At 33.8% G+C, this 21,445-nt stretch overlaps 2 protein-coding genes across 2 annotated transcripts; one reads left to right on the plus strand and one right to left on the minus strand.

The window, feature by feature from the left end:
* The first annotated feature begins 3,697 nt into the window (after positions 1-3,697).
* On the plus strand, positions 3,698-11,593 carry abhd11 (abhydrolase domain containing 11). The gene is made up of 6 exons (XM_051093672.1): positions 3,698-3,938; positions 4,359-4,494; positions 4,576-4,749; positions 6,298-6,468; positions 6,579-6,760; positions 6,896-11,593. Exons 1-6 carry the CDS (start codon positions 3,784-3,786, stop codon positions 7,029-7,031), a joined length of 954 nt encoding a protein of 317 aa, XP_050949629.1. The 5' UTR covers positions 3,698-3,783; the 3' UTR covers positions 7,032-11,593.
* Positions 11,594-11,847: 254 nt separating this feature from the next.
* bicdl2l (bicaudal-D-related protein 2-like) lies at positions 11,848-19,457 on the minus strand. The gene is made up of 6 exons (XM_051093671.1): positions 18,742-19,457; positions 16,560-16,682; positions 16,285-16,443; positions 15,927-15,997; positions 15,675-15,795; positions 11,848-12,379 (listed from the first exon to the last, which is right to left on the minus strand). Exons 1-6 carry the CDS (start codon positions 19,126-19,128, stop codon positions 12,083-12,085), a joined length of 1,158 nt encoding a protein of 385 aa, XP_050949628.1. The 5' UTR covers positions 19,129-19,457; the 3' UTR covers positions 11,848-12,082.
* Positions 19,458-21,445: the final 1,988 nt, after the last annotated feature.

The raw sequence follows: 21,445 nt of genomic DNA on the forward strand, positions 1-21,445 counted from the left end.
ATCTAAATAATCTATCAAGCAGCTGTGTAATAAGTGAGGTAATGTCCATTCAGCCAGTTGTTATTGCAAAATAAAAATGTATATTATCCCTTACTTCTTATAATCTTAATTCAAGTGATAAAGAATTTTGAAAGTCTTACCGTAATCAGTGTTGAGTGCTACTGTAAGCTTAACTCTGCCTGGTTTAAATGTTTCAAAATCATTAACAGTTGAAAATATTAGAAAATTAGAAAAGTAATCAAAAGTAATTGAAAGTAATAAGTTGCATTACTTTAATAAAGTAATTGAAAAGTTACACTACTTATTGCATTTTAAATCAAGAAACTTGTAATCTGTAACCTATTACATTTCCAAAGTAACCTTCCCAACAATCTAATTGTTGTTGTTCTTCTTTATTATATGAAGACAATAACTGTGCGTTATTATAATATGATGTATACGACAATATATATATATTGCTCATTAACCAGGTTTTAAGAAATGTTTGCCCACAGTGTAAACACCATTAACTGACAATGAAATGACGGAAACATTAATGTTTCATGTTAATTCACTTAATATTTTCATGAAGTTAGCAGGATCTTGGAAACATCACGAATTCTCCTGATATCTAACTGAAGAATATGGAGTTATGTTACAACATTATTGTAGGCTGTTCTAGTTCACCTGCAGTGCAGAAAATGAAACCTGTGAACCGTCACGTGACCGAAACCATAACAGGTGAGGAGATTTATTTGCTTATGTTTCCCGAGACTGCCTGGCGGAAGTCTGCTTAAAAGGTGGGCTATCAGTTCCGTGAGCTTCAGGCTACTTTGAAAAGGAAGGATTTCTTTCTAAAACCCCATATGGGGGCAATATAGCCTCTTTGTAATTTAAAATGTGTATTGTTGCGTGTACTTTGTCTCTAGCCAAGTGTCACATAAACAACTTTAACGTTTTTTAAATCAATCACGAAGACACGACACCTAAGATCAAGTGATAAACTGCCAAATAACCTTATCTGCACTGACCTCAATGTTCAGATCCAGTGAAGGTCTGCACTTTATTTTGATAAAACAGGGCAGGTCAGGTTTATGGCACTGTATTGCTTATGCATTCAGTTTTCAAAAGCATTAGCTAATCAAATTAAATTGTTTACATCAGTTTAAAAGTAAATCCCATCCATTTCCTTTAGATTTAAAACAAGCAATTTATGCCTGTGAATCTACCAAACTCATTTCAGAGATCAATATGCATCAAATATGTATTATTTAGCAGTGCTATCTAACATTTTTTTCTTATTTTTTTTCTCATAGTGAGTGTCCCTTCTGCATGTGTCCTCACCATGGTTACTGTGATCGTTAGCTGCTTTATCCCCACTGCTGGGTTGCCTATGGCAGCAGCAGACATGGAGGAGAATGAAGCTCTCACTGTGTCACTTTCTCTTTAGATGCACGTAAACAAACAGCTGTTGGCCCTCTTAGGTGGTATGAAATAGGGGATTGTGAAAGCGGTTAACCCTAAATAACCCTCTAACATGTAACTAGGCCTGTGTAAATGTTGGAAAACATGTTTACAAATCATTGAATGTTCCCAGTAAAATATGTATTAAAGTAATTAGTGTAAATAAATGTTTTTAACCATTTTTAATCACTTCCCATAATGTTTCATTTGAGGATCTTACCGATAATACTGGTATGCTTCTTCTTTTCATTTTTTACTGCCTGTTTTTGTTTTGCTGTGGAATATTTTGTTTTTATGTGTCCATTTAGTCACACCATTGCGTGTAGACTTCCCCTTAATTTGGCTTTCTGCATGTCAAAGTATGTCCTCTTTGTTTGTGGGGCAAAGTTAAATTGTATTAACTATTATCAGGTCTAATTCAAAGGTCATTGTATTGGGAGGCTTGTGCCAGTTCTGTTATTAAGAAACGCTGGTGGGAACTTGTTTATGATGAAGATATGAAAATATTTCTCATCCATCTCATAGTTTACATTCAAATGGCCTATGTGATATTTATTTACAGAACTGATGTCAGCTGATAAACTTAAAATGCAAATCTTCTGTTCTCATTTGCTTAGGCAGAGATGTGTTGACACAGAAAAATATTCAACGGATAAAGTGTGATTTGAAATGTTATTGTTTAATAATAAATATCTGGATATTGGAAGCAATTAATCTGAATTAAGATTATTAAGTTATTTTTTATTAATTATTAACTGACTCTCATGTTGTGTTTCGGTTATTATGACCCAGAAAGGAATTTCTTTTTCCTGAATGCAATCGCATTGCTTGTTTTTGGTTTAAAACTTATCAGTATTAAAAAAAAAAAACTATATATATATATATATATATATATATATATATATATACATACATATATATATATATTGAATGATTGATTGATTAAGAAATTTATGAGCAATTTTTGTAGGCTTGGAAAACCAAATTAGATAAATGATTTTCAGCAAAAAATTAGTCTACAAAAATAAATAAATCTTTAGGACATCATATATATATATATATATATATATATATGGATTTTATAGATCCAAATATTGGATTTTGCATAATAATAATAAATAATAATTGATTAAGAAATTTATGAGCAATTTTTGTAGGATGATGGGTTTCATGACATGTTGGAACACCACATTAGATAAATAAATATATAAAATATCAATATATCAAACCTAAAAAAGGTAAAATTTCACCATGTGTTGGGTTTTCCTAGATCGCATCACATATGTGTGTGTACTGTGTATATTTATTATGTATATATAAATACACACATGTATATATTTGTAAAAATTATATATTATATGTGTATATACACTGTGTGTGTGTGTGTGTACTTGTTTTTGCTACATTGTGGGGACCAAATGTCCCCACAAGGATAGTAAAACCTGAAATTTTTGACATTGTTAAAATTTTTTGACAATGTTAAAAAATTATTAAAATAGTAAATGGTGTTTATCTGAAAGTGTAACGATGCAAACATGTTTTCTGTGAGGGCTGTGATGTTTTTTGAACGATCAGTTCCTTGTCTTTATGATGCATTAAAGCCGTTCTCAAATGTATTATAAAGTCTGTTGTCGTGGTCTGTGGCGCCACTGTCTGGTAATACTGGTCTATAAGCAGTACTTGTTGATTTGTTGAATATATTTTCCCCTTTTTGTTTAATCTTCCTCTACTTTAATTGATTGCCTCTTGTGTGCGCGCATATGCCATACACTAAACATTATTCCCAAAGTTGTGGTGTCTGAAATTTCATTATCTTTGCAGGGATTATAGACGCACGACGTAATGACATCACGAACAGACTTGGTTGTTGTTCTGCAATGTTGCCATGACCGTTTATTTTTTGCTTCTTCCGGTTGTTTTTTTTTCCATTAAGCTGCTTATAAATATCATATTTTATACGAATCATACCATTTCATATAAATACAGTCACGTTTTTAGGATTGCTAGTGTTTTCAAACTACCTGAATAATGTTTAAATGCGTGTTTAGCATGTAGATGTGTGATTTAAAAATTGATTTAACTAGCTAGTGTATATGGGAAATTTTTTTATTGTTTTGTTTTTTTAGAAGAATTTAAAATGCATTTTAGCTTCAGATAAATGCATTTCAACAGTATTTAGATGTTTTACACACGTTTTAATGATACATTTATCCTTTACTTTATTTTTCCAGAGGGATCTGGCAACACCGTCTGGTTTCCCTAGTGTTAGCTAAACAACATCACGACCTTTGAAGTGGCCAACCCCGGTCGAATGAATGAAGTCCGGACACAGGTTTTAGCATGTCAAATTTTGCCATGAGTGCCCTGTGCCGTATTTTAACCAGGGGAGCGTATTGCGGCCCGTCGTCTTGTTTATCTGTAACGGGACTTCGGGATTTTTGCAGCGGAGTCTCACGACTGGACCGTGCTGGTAGTGACAGCGTGCGAGCTGCCAGGTGTTGCATCTTTAATGTTCGGGTTGAAATACTGTTAATTACGCAGGTCTACATGTGAGAGAGAGGGAAGTTGCATTAAAAAGTTTATACTTGATTTTAAAATAGATATCTATGCATTCTGTACCGCATTAGCAAATTAGCCAGTTGTAGGTAGTTTTATTAAGATTAAAAAAGAGTAAAACCAAAGCAAAAATGCCTAATTATACATATTATGTTCTGTTTTGACTATTTACAGGTGAGGGTCACATAAACAAAGTTATGAATTAGATAGAACTCTGTTGTTATGAATCTATCAACAAGGCCCTGTATGTAGTCAAAACATATCTTTTCTATAAATAACGTGAATTAAGTCATTATCTGTTTTGAAATGGTTTTGATTGTGTAATAGTCTTAATCTTTGTCTGCTTTGTTCTTTCTTAGCCCTATAAATTTGACCTACGATGTGTTTGATGGGAAAGGAGAAAGCACGCCGTTGGTGTTTCTTCATGGCTTATTTGGGAGCAAATCAAACTTTCACTCTATAGCCAAGTCTCTGGTTCAGCGGACTGGCAGGAAGGTATGTGTCCAGTTTCTCCAGTGGTTTAGAGGTGCTGTGGGCTTTAGAAGAGTCTGTCTTGACTGTACTTTGTCTAGTTAGGTGCTGACGGTAGATGCTCGCAACCATGGCAAAAGCCCACACAGTCCTGTCTTGACCTACGAAGCAATGACTTACGATCTGACGCATCTGCTCAGACAGCTGCACATTGGGAAGTGTGTCCTGATTGGACACAGCATGGGCGGCAAGGTTGCAATGACAACAGCTTTGTCACAGGTATTACATGCTGTGTAATTTATTTGTGTGGATCTTATTGAAACATTTTACTAGGCCAAGAGTCAGTGATGTGACTGTCATGACAATGAATTAATTAATTTAAAAAAAAAAACATAAAATGCAATTAATGCATACAGTGACTTTAATGCACTAGACATATGATGATGTTTTTGAAATTTGGGAATTAAAATTCATTTTGATCTTTTTAAAAGGCAAAAACTGCATGGTGATACAATTGTCAAAGTAGTATTGCATCATTTTTAGTATTAATATTAAACAGTTTTGTTAAATTATTATAATCATTGTTATTTTTTCTGCCAAATCAAAATCATGTGGTATAGCCAACATGAAAATATTATATATTATAAAGATATTCTACAGTTCAAAAGTTAGGGGTCAGTTTGTGTGTGTGTGTGTGTGTGTTTTCTTATTAAGCAAGGATGCTTTAAAATTAAAGCTTTAAAAATATGCATAAAATTAAAATATAAAAATTTTATATATATATATATATATATATATATATGTATTATACACTATCAGTAAAAAGTTTTTGAATAGTAATATTTTTGGGGGTTTTTTAAAGTCTCTTCTGCTCATCAAACCTGCATTTTGTACAGGAAAAAAAATTACATTTTTAAATATTTGTACTATTTAAAATAACAGTTTTTTCTTTGAATATGTTTTAAAATGTCCAGTCACATGATTTATCAGAAATAATTCTAATTTTTTTTTAATTCTAAAAAAAAAAAAAAATATATATATATATATATATATATATATATATATATTTATTATTATGTTGAAAACAGTATAATTTTATAAGGATATAATTTTTATATAGAGTATATTTTTTTCAGGTTTCACTGATGAATAGAAAGTTCAGAAGAACAGCATTTATTTGAAGTAGAAATCTTTTGTAACATTATAAATGTCTTCATTATCACTTTTAATCAATTTAAAACATCCTTGGTGAGTATAATTTTAAATATTAAAAAAGCTTTTGAATGGTGTTTAATAGTAGTGTATAAGATTACAAAAGATTTCTATTTTAGATAAATGTTGAAAGAATCCTGAAAAACGTGCTCAACTGTTTAAAGTATTGATAATAATATTAATAAAAAAGTTTCTTGAACAGCAAATCAGCATATTAGAATAATTTCTAAAGGATCATGTGATACTGAACACTGGAGTAACGATGCTGAAAAATTTAGCAATAATCACAGGAATAAATTACATTTTAAAATATATTCAAATAGAAAGCAGTTATTTTACGTAGTAGAATTATTTCACAATATTACTGCTTTTGCTGTATTTTGGATCAGTTAAATTCAGACTTGGTGAACTTTATTAAAAATCTTGCTGTTCAAAAACTTTTGACTGGTAGTGTATACTAATATGAATTTATGTGTGTGTAAAAATTTTTAAATTGATTATAAATTTATTACAAATATATATATATATATACATACATACATACAATTACTTGTATTTAGAGTCTAAGGATATCATATTGCATTTTTTATTCATTTGTCTCTCTATCTAATTCAGCCAAGTTTAGTGGAGCGTTTGGTGGTTGTGGACATTAGTCCCTCTCCAACTTCAATCCACACCAATTTCCATGCCTACATTCAGGCAATGAAAGAGGTAAAGGTACCCAGTAATATCCCACGTTCCACAGCACGAAGACTGGCTGAAGACCAGCTCAGGAAGATAGTTAAGGTAACCACTTTAACTAGAACTTGTATCTGTTAATCTGTTGTTGTTTTTTATTCTTTGGGTGTTTTCATTAAAATCCTAGAATAAATTACCCACATTTATGATGTTTGCAGGAGCGTTCTGTGCGTCAGTTCCTCCTCACTAACCTGGAGGAGCAAAATGGTCACTATGGCTGGAGGGTTAACCTGGAAGCTATCTCAAAACACCTAGAGGACCTCATAGGTTTTCCTGATTTTAATACCACCTATGAGGGTCCAACTCTTTTCTTAGGTGGCAGTAGTTCAGCCTATATAAGGTAAGTTAAACTGATACTTGTACACATGTGTTATTTGAATCTCTCTATTACTTGTGAACATTTGAATGTCTTGAATGCATGTTTATTTAAGTGTACAACTGTTGTCTTGCTATGGACCCCTTGTTATTCTCTTAGCTCTGAAGATTACCCTGAAATCCAGAGGCTTTTTCCTTGTGCTGATATCCAGTACATCCCAGATGCCAGTCATTGGATTCATGCTGACAAGCCGTTGGATTTCATCAGCTCCATAATAACCTTCTTACAATTATAGTCCCTGTCTCAGGAGAGGATACGCACAGGTGGGCCCAATCATAAAGGGACAGTGAATGAATTGTAAGGGTATGGACCAAGATGACTTGTACTGAGTAAGATCTAGTCTTTTACCTTATAATGCACAACAGATTCGTTACATAATTCCTGATAGTTAGTGTATTCATTTCTTAATGTGGTATTTGCACTGTGGCTTAACATAGTACATAAAAATGCAATTCTATCAAGAGGATATGTAGAAATCTGTCCATGACTTTCGATCAAGGACATTTGTTTGTAGCTCTCTAGTGTAACATGTTACATAACAATGGATCCAGTGGCTTTAAAAAATATATATATATATATTTTACCTTCATAAAAATTGGACTATATTTAGATTTATTTTTTCCATAGCTAAATAATATTTGGACTATACATACATTTCTTCTGTTTTTAGTATATTTATTTTTTTAGGCATATTGTTGACATGGACACCCTTTTGCCGTTCTCTGATAAGAAATGCAAAGATGTCTATGCAACAGTGTGTGACTTATTTAATATTTTTAAACTAGTGCTGTCAAACAACAAAACATAAGTTTTTGTTTACATAATATATGTGTTTGTACTTTATGTATTTGTTGCATATATATAAAAAATGCAGACATGCATGTGTATATTTGCATATATATATATATACACACACACACACACAGTGTATTTACACATATATAATTTATATATAATTTTTACAAATATATACATGCATGTATTTATTTATATATATATATATATATATATACACACACAGTACACACATATGTAAACATAAACTTTTGTTTTGGATTCGATTAATCACGCTTAATCATGATTAATCACGATTAATCGTTTGACAGCACTATTTCAAGCCGTAAGCATCTCTCACAGACTCAACTTAAGATCCGTTAAGACCACAACACTGACGTACAGCCATGGCTGTGTTTGAATTTTTACTCTTTTTCTGGAAACAGAGAATTTAATTGTTTGTAGAATGTTTTAATTAACACTGTAGTGTGTAATAGATTAGCTTTTTTGTTGTTTAAAAACTGTTAAGCCTGTGTTACTGTGTTAGGTGTTTTGTTAAAACAATTTTGTATGGCTTTAGAACAAACAAAGATGCTGCAATGTAACTAAGACACTTTTCAGAGCATCAGTAGTTATGATGTCAGGTACAACATTTGTGTTTTACTAGAAATCTCTTTTTTTTTTTTGGCCCTGGGTCCTTTTTCTGTTTTAAAAGTAGTAAAATGTATTTAACGAATAGTCAACAAACTGATCAAATACATAAGCATGTGAATAAAATACCCATTTCGGTGCTCGTTGGACTATTAGATGCCGCACAATTTAACTTTTTGAAACATGTACAGGTATATAAGTGTGATTTTATTACAGAGAGAGCGATGTGCCTACCTCTGCGCACTGTTTGTCGTCTAATCTTGGTAGGTTTATCAGTTATCAGTAGGTTTATAACTGTTATTGATAGTTATTGACGTACCAAAGCAGGGGTTTATGGAAAGGTTTTCCTCGACCAGTGGTGTGCTAACGCTATGTTCGGCTCACATTTAAGAATAAATGTCAATGTACTGTTTTTGGCAGTCTTTAGTATAAAAACTGCTGTTATAAGGGGATATTTTTGTTCATTGTGAAAGTGTCAATGTTTGTAAATGATGAGTATTTTGTATATTCATATACAGTACTAGTTATATAAATGTATACTATACTAAATATTATATATATTATATTTATGACTACAATATTGTAATGATTGATAAATCAAGAAATATGCTGCAAAATGACATATCCTTAATATCAGTGTGTGTCTCTCATGTCAAGTAATAATCGTGTTGAATGTGTATGGTGGAACAGTAGAATCATAGCACTGCCATTGCTTGTTATGTCTATTCACATACAGTTTGTTGTATATTTGTGTTTACATGGAACTGTATCTTTCAGATTTACCTGAAATTTACTGCCAGTGATTATCAGCAGTGCTAGTTTAATGTTTTGCTAGTTACCCAGCTAACAGGAAACTTTCTCAGAACTTTGGAGTTCAAACGTTCTTAGAAAATTCCAGTAACGTTATTAGAATGTTCATTCAAAGTTATTTCGTCTTCAATAATGTTCTCAAATACACTGTAAAAACAATTTGCTGAGTCAACTTAAAATAATTTGTAACCTGGCTGCCTTAAAATTTTAAGTTCAGTCAACTCTAAAAAAGTTTATTCAACTTGAAATGTTAAATTATACTAAGTGACAACTTAGATATTTAAGTTGAATCAACTTCAAATTTTAAGGCAGATGAGTTATTTGCCCATCTGTTAAGTTTAGCAAACACAAATATCTAAGTTGTTACTTACTACAACTTAACATTTCAAGTTGACTAAACTTATTTTAGTTAACTGAACTTTAAGGCAGCAGGGTAACAAATTATTTTAAGCTGACTCAACAAATTGTGTTTTTTACAGTGTAGGGCTGTCAAACGATTAATCATGATTAACTGCGTGCAAAATAAAAGTTTGTGATTAATCGATTAATTGTTTGACAGCCCTATTAATAATGTTCTCAGATAGGGCTGTCAAACGATTAATCGTGATTAATCTCATGCAAAATAAAAGTTTGTGATTAATCAATTAATTGTTTGAGAGCCCTATTAATAATGTTCTCAATAGGGCTGTCATATAATTAATCTTGATTAATCACATGCAAAATAAAAGTTTGTGATTAATCAAGATTAATCGATTCATTTTTTTGACAGTTCTATCAATAATGTTCTCAGTTAGGGCTGTCATATGATTACTCGCATGCAAAATAAAAGTTTGTGATTAATTGTGATTAATGGTTTGACAGTCCTATTCTCAAAACATCAGTACAAAAACATCCTTCAATGGAGTGTTTTTTTTTTTTATTAAGCATTTTAGTTTTCAGAGAACATTCGGAATTTTCAGAGAACATTCAAAAGCAATGTTTCCAAAATGTTTACGTAATGATAAAACGGAATGTTCGCTTAAAGGATTAGTTCACTTCCAAAACAAAAATTAACAGATAATGTACTCACCCCCTTGCCATCCAAGATGTTCATGTCTTTCTTTCTTCAGTCGTAAAGAAATTATGTTTTTTGAGGAAAACATTTCAGGGATGTTCTCCATATAGGCTATAGTGCCCGCAAGTATGAACTTCCAAAATTCTGTTCAAGTGCAGCTTCAATAGGCTCTAAACGATCCCAGCCAAGAAAGAAGGTTTTTTTAGCGAAACAATTGGTTATTTTCTATAAAAATGTACAATTTATATATTTTTTAAACTTCAAAATCATCCTACATCGTTGTTTTACCTTTTTTTTTTTGTAAAGGGCGTTTTAACTTTGTTGCACATTCACTTTGTAAACACTGGGTCAGTACTGGTACTGGGGTACTGGAGATAGGAGTTTTTCGACCTACCCTAACTGTCTTGAACTGGAGTGCACAGAATACACGCAGAGCTAGACAAGACGAGCATTTGAGGTTAAAAAGTATATAAATTGTACTTTTTAGAAAATAACTTTTTTGTTTTGCTAGATAAGACCCTTATTCTTCGTCTGGGATTGTTTAGAGCCCTTTGAAGCTGTTTTAAACTACAGTTCAAACTCGCAGGCACCATAGAAGTCCACAGTATGGAGATAATTCCTGAAATGTTTTCCTCAAAAAACATAATTTCTTTACAACTGACGAAAGAAAGGCATGAACATCTTGGATGACAAGTGGGTGAGTAAATAATCTGTACATTTTTGCTCTGGAAGTGAACTTCTCCTTTAACCAAATAAAAAACTGAGCGTTTTGAGACTTTGAACATTTAGAGAACATTCAGAATGTTTTTGTAACTTAATGTTAGCATTAGCATGTTTTTGTTAGCTGGGTATTTTGTTCTGCTAGATAAAAACAGTGACTTGGGTCTTTCTTGATCCTGTGAAAACATTCTTTTGAGATTTTGCCTGACTTTTAGCAATTCAATGGACTGTTTCATAAAGCTAGATTAACTCAAAAATTAACATAGAGAATACAGTGTATTTTCGTTTTTAATCCCTCATATGAAACAGCCCTTTGATTTAAAGAATGTACATGTATGCAATACTAAAGAGATCAATCAGTTGAAAACGTAATGCACAGATATTTAGGATGTTTTTAACAATATACTATCTGCTTAGCGCATTCAGAAAGTACTGAAATTAATATAGAGATTTTGGATTTGTTATCTTGGCGCTCACAATACTTGATATATTTTCATTGTACTTAATGTATACTTAAAGTAAATTAGAGAGTCAAACTTATTCTTGTGGCTTCATGCAGTATTGTTTGTTTGAAAGTGGAAGTAACTAAATGTATTGTTACTATTTGATACACAGTGATACTGGTTCTTTGTTTTATTGATCTAATGTCATGAAAGAGTGTGTGGTCATTCAGGCAGTAACAGTATGACCGTCTGTGTTGAGCGGTTTGTGTGGGTGTATTACCTTTGCATGCTAGAGTGTATCTGTGTGCAGATTTGTTACTACTCAATAAATGTACAAGTCATAAACCTGCTCATGTGATTGATTTGCATTGCCTTACAGATATTTTACCACATTTACAATACTGTAATTCCACTGCTTTGAGTAAACATTTGTTCTTTTTTCAACTTGCTAAAAAAGAAAATAAAAGAGATAGCCCTTGAGCCCTTGAGCATATTAAGACCCAGTGTGGATTAATAATTAATGAAGTGTAAAAAAAAAAAACTATGTTCCTGAAAATGTTATTGCAAACAGCCTTTATAAATCAGCCTTGAACTGTATATTGTTTCTCTGTCACCTTTATTCCCTTTACTTAATATATTACTAGGAAGTTCATGACTGCAGGTCAACAAAACTACTTAAGATTCTCAGCACGGCAGTCACATTAACATAATCTCTACAGCGAAAAGCACATTTATAACATAGTTCAAATGTGTCATAACATTATTCATCACATTATTTACATCCTTAGGATTGAACAATCAATGAGATGTGAGATACTTTAGGTAACGGCCTCATCAGTCCAAAGAAACAGTCTGAAAACTGTCCTCTTTGTCGATCCTTTGCGGTTGAGACTCGACAGGCCCTTGTGTGCCCATTCTTCCACGTCTGAACTTGTCTTTCCATCTCTGTGTTCCTGTATGTGATTGAGTCTGGGGGATTGGGACAGTGGCGTGCGTCAAGGTGGAGAATTCAGGTTTGGGAGGAAGGGGCTTATTTGAGCGCCGCAGAACTCCGAACCCTCTAGACTTCTTCTGAGTTTCTTCCTGCTGCTGTCTGAGGAGCTGGTGATGAAGAATGGTCTGTACATCATCCTGTAAGAGACAAGAAACTGCTTTTAAGAACCTCCATGAAGTATTTTCAAGGGTTTGCAAGAAAACCAGACGGAGTCCAGATAGCAACAACAGGTTCAGATCCAACAGTCCTGCAGAGATGCAGCCCTAGCAGATGTTCTCCCTAAAGATTACCCTTCCGCCTATTAAATTAAATTACATTTAATAATATCAATCACGTACAGTATTAAAGGGATAGTTCACCCAAAAAAGAAAATTACCCCATGATTTACTCACTCTCAAGCCATCCTAGGTGTATATGACTTTCTTCTCTCAGACAAATACAATCAGAGTTATAATTAAAAATGTCCTGGCTCTTCCAAGCTTTATAATGGCATTGAATGGGTGCTGAGATTTTGAAGTCTAATAAAGTGCATCCATCCATCATTAAATGTGCTTCGCATGGCTCTGGGGGGTTAATAAAGGCCTTCTGAAGCCAATGGATGCATTTGTGTCAGAAAAATATTCATATTTAAACTTTATAATCCGTAATCCGCTAGGCGAAATGAGTGATGAACTCGGAAGTACAAACTGAGGATTTGAAAAGAAAAATGTTGAAGGATTTCAGTATAAGCAAAAAGGAGACTGGTTTTCCTTTGCTGTAAACAAACATTGGTTCTCGCGAGACTAGCATATTCTTTTACTTTGTATTGACATCAGAAACAAATATTTGAAATAGTGCTGTCAAACGATTAATCACAATTAATCGCATTCAAATACAATATATGTGTGTGTACTGTGTTTATTTATTATATGTACATATATACAGTGAGGTCAGTAAGTATTTGATCACCCTGTGATTTTGCAAGTTCTTTTACTTAGAAATCATGGAGGGGTCTACAATTTTCAGCATAGGTGCATTTCCACTGTGAGAGACAGAATCTAAAAATAAAAATCGGGAAAATAACATTGTATGATTTTTTAACAATTTATTTGTGAATTACTGTGTCAAATAAGTATTTGATCACTTGCTTATCAGCCAGATTTCTGGCCCTCAAAGACCTGTTATTTTGCTTTTAAATAGTCCAGCTACACTCTGCTCATGAATCTAAATTAGTAGCACCTTTTTGAGGTTGTTAGCTGTCATAAATACACCTGTGCACCCCACAATCAGCTAAAGTCTAAGTAGCAACATGGGCAAAACCAAAGAGCTGTCAAAAGACACAAGAGACAAAATTGTAGACCTTCACAAAGCTGGAAAGGGCTACGGGGCAATTGCCAAGCAGCTTGGTGAAAAAAGAACAACTGTTGGAGCAATTGTCAGAAAATGGAAGAGGCTAATGATGACTGTCAGTGTCCCTCAGACTGGGGCCCCACGGAAGATCTCTCCTCGTGGGGTATCAATGATGCTAAGAATGGTGAAGAATCAGCCCAGAACTACACGGGAGGAGCTGGTCAATGCAGTGAAGAGAGCTGGGACCATCGTTTACAAGGCTATTATCAGTAATACACTAAGACGTTATGGTTTAAAATCTTGCATCGTACGGAAGGTTCCCCTGTCTAAGTCAGCCCATGTCCAGGCCCATCTGAAGTTTGCCAGGGACCATCTGGATGATCCAGAGGAGTCATGGGAGAAAGTCCTGTGGTCAGATGGAACCAAAGTAGAACTTTTTGGTCTTAACTCCATTCGCCGTGTTTGGAGGAAGAAGAATAATGAGTATCGTCTCAATAATACCATACCTACAGTGAAGCATGGGGCTGGAAGCATCATGCTCTGGGGATGTTTTTCTGCACAGGGGACAGGACGACTGCACTGTATTAAGGAGAGGATGAACGGGGCCATGTATTGTGACATATTGGGCAAAAACCTCCTTCCCTCAGTCAGAGCATTAAAGATGGGTCGTGGCTGGGTCTTCCAACATGACAATGACCCAAAGCACACAGCCAGGAAAACCAAGGAGTGGCTCCGTAAGAAGCATATCAAGGTTCTGGAGTGGCCTAGCCAGTCTCCAGACCTAAATCCAATAGAAAATCTTTGGAGGGAGCTGAAACTCTGTGTTGCTCAGCGACAGCCCCGAAACCTGACAGATCTAGAGAAGATCTGTATGGAGGAGTGGGCCAAAATCCCTCCTGCAGTGTGTGCAAACCTGGTGAAGAACTACAGGAACCGTTTGAGCTCTGTAATTGTTAACAAAGGCTTCTGTACCAAATGTTGAAATTTTTTGACTCAAGTGATCAAATACTTATTTGACACAGTAATTCACAAATAAATTGTTAAAAAATCATACAATGTGATTTCCGGATTTTTATTTTTAGATTCTGTCTCTCACAGTGGAAATGCACCTATGCTGAAAATTGTAGACCCCTCCATGATTTCTAAGTAAGAGAACTTGCAAAATCACAGGGTGATCAAATACTTATTGACCTCACTGTATGTATATATATATATATATACACACAGGCATGGATATATTTAAGAAAAATATGTCATTAAACAGTTAGTGCTGGGCAGCGATTAATCGCATCTAAAATAAAAGTTTTTTTACTACTATCCTTATTCAAAACTTTATAAACCGTAATCGCTAGCTTCCGCTAGGCGAAAGCGGTGACAAATGTGGAAGTGATGAACGCGGAAGTATAAACCAAGGATTTGTAAAGAAAAAAAATATGGGAGGATTTCAGTATAAGCAAAGAGGAGACTCGTTTTTCTTTGTTGTAAACAAAACTTGGTTCCCGTGAGACTAGCATATTCTCACCGGAGCTTACGCTACGCCTACATCCTACATCATCCGCTGTAACGCCACTCTCTCATGAACGCATGCATACAACAGTTAGCGAAAGCTAGAGATTACGATTGATAAAGTTTTGAATATGGATATTTTTCTTACACAAACATCGATTCACTTCAGAAGGCCTTTATTAACCTTCTGGAGCCTTGTGGAGTACTTTTCATGATGGATGGATGCACTTTTTTGGACTTCAAAATCTCAACACCCATTCAGTGTCATTATAAATCCTGGAAGAGCCAGGACATTTTTTAATATAACTCTTATTGTAGTTGTCTGAAAGAAGAAAGTCATATACACCTAGGATGGCTTGAGGGTGAGTAAATCATTGGGGAATTTTTATTCTTGGGTGAACTATCCCTTTAAATTACATTAATATTGATATGTGCACTTTATTTTTGATTGTTACTGTTTTTATATTAACTAAAAAAATACAGAAAAAAAAAAAAAATAATAAGTGCATCAAATAATGTTTAAAAAATTCTTATTTTAGACAAATATTCAGACTTTTTAGCATTTTTATTGATAATTAAATGTGCAATTAAACATACCTTCCAGGCCTCCAGCTCTATGGACAGTTCTAGTCGACTCTGAACAGCTTCCAGAAGTTGGTTGTTCAGTGTCATCAGTTCGTTCTTGCTTCTTAGTAGCTCAGTCTCCATTGCTTGTTTCCTGCATTAAAAACAATTGCTTTGATTTACTGATTCATACACTAAAAACTAAGTTTTGTTATCAGACAGCAGTATTTCAAAGTCTTATTTCATAACACAAAATAATTTGCGTTAGAGATCAACTAAACTCACTTTGCAATGGCTTCATCTCTGTCCCGTAGAGCTTGCTGTAAAATGGCAGCCTCTTCCCCAGACCTCTTTCCCTATCAATGGTAAAGGGCAACTATTATGCTTTTTTTATTATTGTACCTTTCCTTTAATGTGTAATATAGTTGCTTGCGCATGTAAACGATCAGTAAAGTTACAAAGTCCAAGTGAAAATGAAATTGTAAATGAGCATAATATGGGCTCTTAAAAAATGTCTGCAATTGTTCAAACAATAATAAAAGCATGTAATGGTTATGCAAGGTCTTATAATAGAATAGAGGGATGTGCATATTCAAAAAGGAGGCGTGCTCTATATGAGCTGATGGGCGTGGCTAAAGCTCACCTGAGAGGTGTGGTTAACAGCGAGTCTCCGGGCCACATTCTGCAGCTGAAGCAGTGCCTTGTCTAAAGGGTTGGTCTGGGATGGCTGATCAACTTCTGCTGACTCTAAGTCTGTCAGAGGGAGCAGCAGCTTTACAACAGACTCAACTTCCTCTGCCACCTAGAAACAACACAAAAACATTAAAGATGCAATTAAGACAAGCCCTGGTTGCATAAATTAAATCACAATCCAGAAAGAACATTTTCAGTTGTGGCATGACCTAGTTTAAGACTCACCCGCTGTCTGTTTTCACTCCAGCCTGGTCCGCTATCATTCTGCTGTTGCAGTCTGTCCACCTGAGCCTTGAGCCTCAGACTGCGCTGTCGAGATAATTCTACTTCCCTTTTCACATGCTTCAGCTGCGCCATAAAGAAAGTTAAATGAGCACAATGTGCAAGCTTCTATTGACATACAGTAGGATTTAAATAGCTACACTTGTGGTGCATGAATGATATCAGACTGACACATCTGCGAATATAAACACAGAACATTGGAATCCAGACATTCTGGTGAAAGTACCAGGAAATGTTCAGAACCAAATCTCAGATAACCTTTACTTCCTAGTGTGAGGTGATTTGGTTACTTAAATCTGCTGAAAAATGTTTAGACTAAATGTTTCAAATGTCTGAGTACGGTGTGTCCAAAATGTCTGCGTTGTTTTAGCTTTAGTCAAACATTCATCCATAGGAAAACATTATACATTCAGCCAGTAAAACCCACATTCCATTGACAGTTTGTCAATGTCCTGGACATGGATTTGCACGTAAATAAAAGATAAAAATGCTCATGTTCATTATTAGCTTTAAAGAGCCATGCTACTTCAAAAAGAATTTGGCTGAATGGAGAAAAAGCAGATGAATATTTGTTAAACGATGACTGCCAATCTGCTACTTTCATTGACCTGGTCCTTTGTTGTTTGTTTCGTTCTTTAATTATGACATTTAAAATATCTCAAAATAACATTTCTGGTCACTGTTTCTCTGCTGTCATGGCAGAAATGTTTCATAAGTCACTTTGTATTGACATCAAAATCAAATAAAAGTATTCGAAATAGTGCTGTCAATCGATTAATCGCGATTAATCGCATTCAAAATGAATGTTTTTCTTTACACAATATATGTGTGTGTGCTGTGTGTATTTATTATGCATATATAAACACACACACACACATGCATGTATATATATATTTAAGAAAAATGTTATGTTTATATATTAAATATATTTATAATATTATATGAATAAAAATATACACATGTAAATATTTTTAAAATATATACTGTATGTGTGTCTTTATATATACAAAATAAATATACACAGTACACACATATATATTTTGTAAACAAAAACTTTATTTTTGGATATGAATAATCATGATTAATCGCTTGACAGTGCTAAAAAATTATCGTCATGAATGTAGTGACAGCTAGTTTGGAGAGAGTGATTATTTGTCATAAAACGTAGTGCTGGGCAACAATTAATCACGATTAACCACATCCAAAATCCAAAAGTTTTTGTTTATATAATATATATGTGTGTGTGTGTGCTGTGTTCTATATATTTATTATGTATATATAAAGACACACACATACAATATATAAATTGAAAATATGTACATATATATGTTTATATTCATGTAATTTATATATAAATATATTTAATAATCATAATATTTTTCTTAAATATATACATGCTTGTGTATTTATATATACATAATAAATATACACAGTATACACACATATATTAGGTACACAAAAACGTATTTTGGATGCGATTAATCGTTGCACAGCACTAGAAACAATATGAGCTACAGACTATGTAAATAATGAATAAACAATAAATAGGTTGCGATATTCAAAAAACATTTTATGATTTTTTTTCAGTCTGGGTAAGGGATAGTTGTAAACTAAACTATCTAGTCACAAGTCAACTAGTCACTTTAAAATAAAAAAAATTATGATTAATTTTAATATAAAGTTTTTGAAAAGAAAGTCTGAAATTTCAAACATTTTTATGCATTTCTCATAAAGTCTGGGTGAGGGATAATGCAAAGCTAGCCAAATTCTGTCATTTTAAAACACTTCCAAATAAATAAAAATAATTAAAGCGATACAAATAAATGAAAGCAATTAAAAGTCAGAAATTGTAAACACTTTTTATGCATGTCTTACAGAGTCTGGTTGAGAGTTAAGTCAATTCAAACATTTCAAAACGCTTTAAAATAAATGTAATTAAAGCTATAAGCAGGCATATTTATTTCTTTAAAAAACTGACTAGTCATAAGGGACAGAAAGGTGAGCCTAACTGATTAATCACCATTACGGCTAACTTACTCTTTGTTTATTTTTATCCCCCATTGTTCAGAGTGAGTTCACTGCTACTGTGATTTTGACTCACTGTATTCAAAATAACATGACTCACCGTGGCAGACACCGGACTGGACACTCGTCTGCGAAGTGGGCTTCCACTCCGAAGCAGATCCGGTAACGCTTCATCTAAGTATGACCGAGCGGGCTTCGGGGACGAGTTTGGGTCAGATTGTTCAACCACAGTCATAAACCGCGAGTCATCCGCTTGACCGGTCTCTGTACGGCCACTGTTGTCATCCACCGCCAGCTGTTCCTGTAACTCATCCAGTGTGCACAGCGGCGAGCTGTTAGAATCTCTATCAGTGTCATGACTTGAAACCGAATCCTCATCGTCAGTTAATCGTCTGTGGATTTCCTCAGTGGTCAGTGGAGATTCCAGGAGGTCCCTGAAAGTGCGCAGTGTCACTGGTGAATCTCTCCTGTAGGTCTCCATTGTCATCTAAGAGCGGCCAGAGCTGAAATGCATGTTCTTATCAAGACTGAAACTCAGATGAGAGAATGTCTTCAAACCAGTTCTTCCAGTCTTTTGACGCTCAGAAATGTCATGTGCGTCAACAGGTCTCACAAGGTTTGACATCACAGAGGGTTTTACCTGTGGGACTGAGGCTATTGTACCTCTATCAACGTAGTTAATATAAACACTGACGAGATGGTATTGCGTGTTCAGGCACGTCTGTGAAGTATGGATAACGCCCTTTGATTATGATAAGCTTTGAACACAGCACTTAGGCTATAATTAAGTCTCCCTAAGAAAGAAGTGGAAGCTTGAGAATGAAATCACATGCATATTATGAAGGCTAAATGAAATGTTGTTAATATTATCAGATATGTCTAAAGTAAACACATGGGCACAAGCTGTTCCGTTTGGCTGTGCTTTCACCCTTACTCAAATAACAACTGGTATATTTATAGATAGTAGTGATAACTCCGACTCATTTCTGCGAATTGATTCTTTGGAATCGTTTGTCAAAGAACCGTAAACGATTCAGTGATTCTTTTACGTCATATGTCTAATAAGTGCTGTTTATCATTATTTTATTAAGGTTTATTAATAAAGGTGTTTGTTATAATTTAAAGTGCTCTACTTCAGTCTTTTTTCCCGTCGCGATTCAGCACATAAAACAAAGTACAATTTGAACGTAACGCTTACAAAAATTCACCATGGTTTTACTACAGATAAAATAACAAAAAAACATGCTAACCACAAATTAACTATAGCTTTGCTACACGAACTATACATTAGTTTAACTGGTCTTTGTGGTTATCAGTGTTGGGCACGTTCCTTTAAAAAAGTAATTAGTTATAGTTACTAGTTACATCATTATAAAAGTAACTAATTACCAGGCAAAGTAACTATTGCGTTACTTAAAAAAAAATCTAATTTACTATAACTATAAAATGAATATAAAACATTGTACACTAATCTACACTATTTTAATGTTGATGTGGGCAGTGTTGGGAATGTTACTTTGAAAAGTAATTAGTTATAGTTACTAGTTACTTCTCACAAATAGTAACTGAGTTAGTAACAGAGTTACATCATTATAAAAGTAACTAATTACCAGGCAAAGTAACTATTGCGTTACTTTAAAAAAAAATCTAATTTAATATAACTATAAAATAAATATAAAACATTGTACACTAATCTACACTATTTTAATGTTGTGGGCAGTGTTGGGAATGTTACTTTGAAAAGTAATTAGTTATAGTTACTAGTTACTTCTCACAAATAGTAATTGAGTTAGTAACAGAGTTACGTCATTATAAAAGTAACTAATTACCAGGGAAAGTAACTATTGTGTTGCTTTTTAAAAAAAATAAATATATTAAATAACTTGGATGACCCCAATATTAAATGTTAAATGAATGAAATTTTTATGAAATTAATTACATTTTTAGTTTACTCACCAGACTAATATTAAATATCTGATATATTATAATTATAATTAGCATTCAACTTTAGCCATTAGAACTTTAGTAATTAGAATAACCATGTATGAATGCATGTTTGTCATGTTGACTGAACTTAGGACTGGTGGTGATATTGTTTGTAATTTAGTGTTTCTATGAACGTCTTGTTACTACCACGGATTCTACTATTAATAACAATATTAAACACACTAAGGTTTAATGAGCTGCTAGGTTCATGAATATTAATCACGTTGTCTGCGTTCGCTCTAACTGATTTGCTGTAATCAAAACAGGGACGATAATAGGTGAGCGCCAGCCAATGAGATTGCTGTTTGCACATTAGTTCCGCCTACTACCGGAGAAACCAGCAGTTCTTAAAAGCTGAAGTGTTCCAAAGGAGCTTCGTTGTTTTGAGAGGAAAATACAACAAAGAATATCGTTTACACGTAGCGCGTCAATTCTGCATGGTATAAAAGACTCTCTCGCTCTGTATCTTTCTTTGGGTGTGTGAGACAAAGTGACGGCTAGTCGTGTGCCTTCACACTAGAGTTTACAGCTCGTCAAATACAGGTACGCTGCGCATCAATTCAGATGAACTGAAAAATAAAATTATAATAATATTATAATAAATGATAGTAACGCCGTATTTTATTGGCAGTAATGGTAACGGCGTTGTAACGTAGGAAACAGTAATTCGTTTGATTACTCGTTACTGAAAAAATAACGCCGTTAGTAACGCCGTTTATTTATAACGCCGTTATTCCCATAACTGGTGGTTATACAAATGGTAATCAATACGCTAAACACTTTTATTACATTAAAACCATGGTTTATTTTCGTATGGA

This window comes from Labeo rohita, chromosome 21 (genome assembly GCF_022985175.1).
Source record: "Labeo rohita strain BAU-BD-2019 chromosome 21, IGBB_LRoh.1.0, whole genome shotgun sequence".
Lineage (NCBI taxonomy): Eukaryota > Metazoa > Chordata > Actinopteri > Cypriniformes > Cyprinidae > Labeo > Labeo rohita.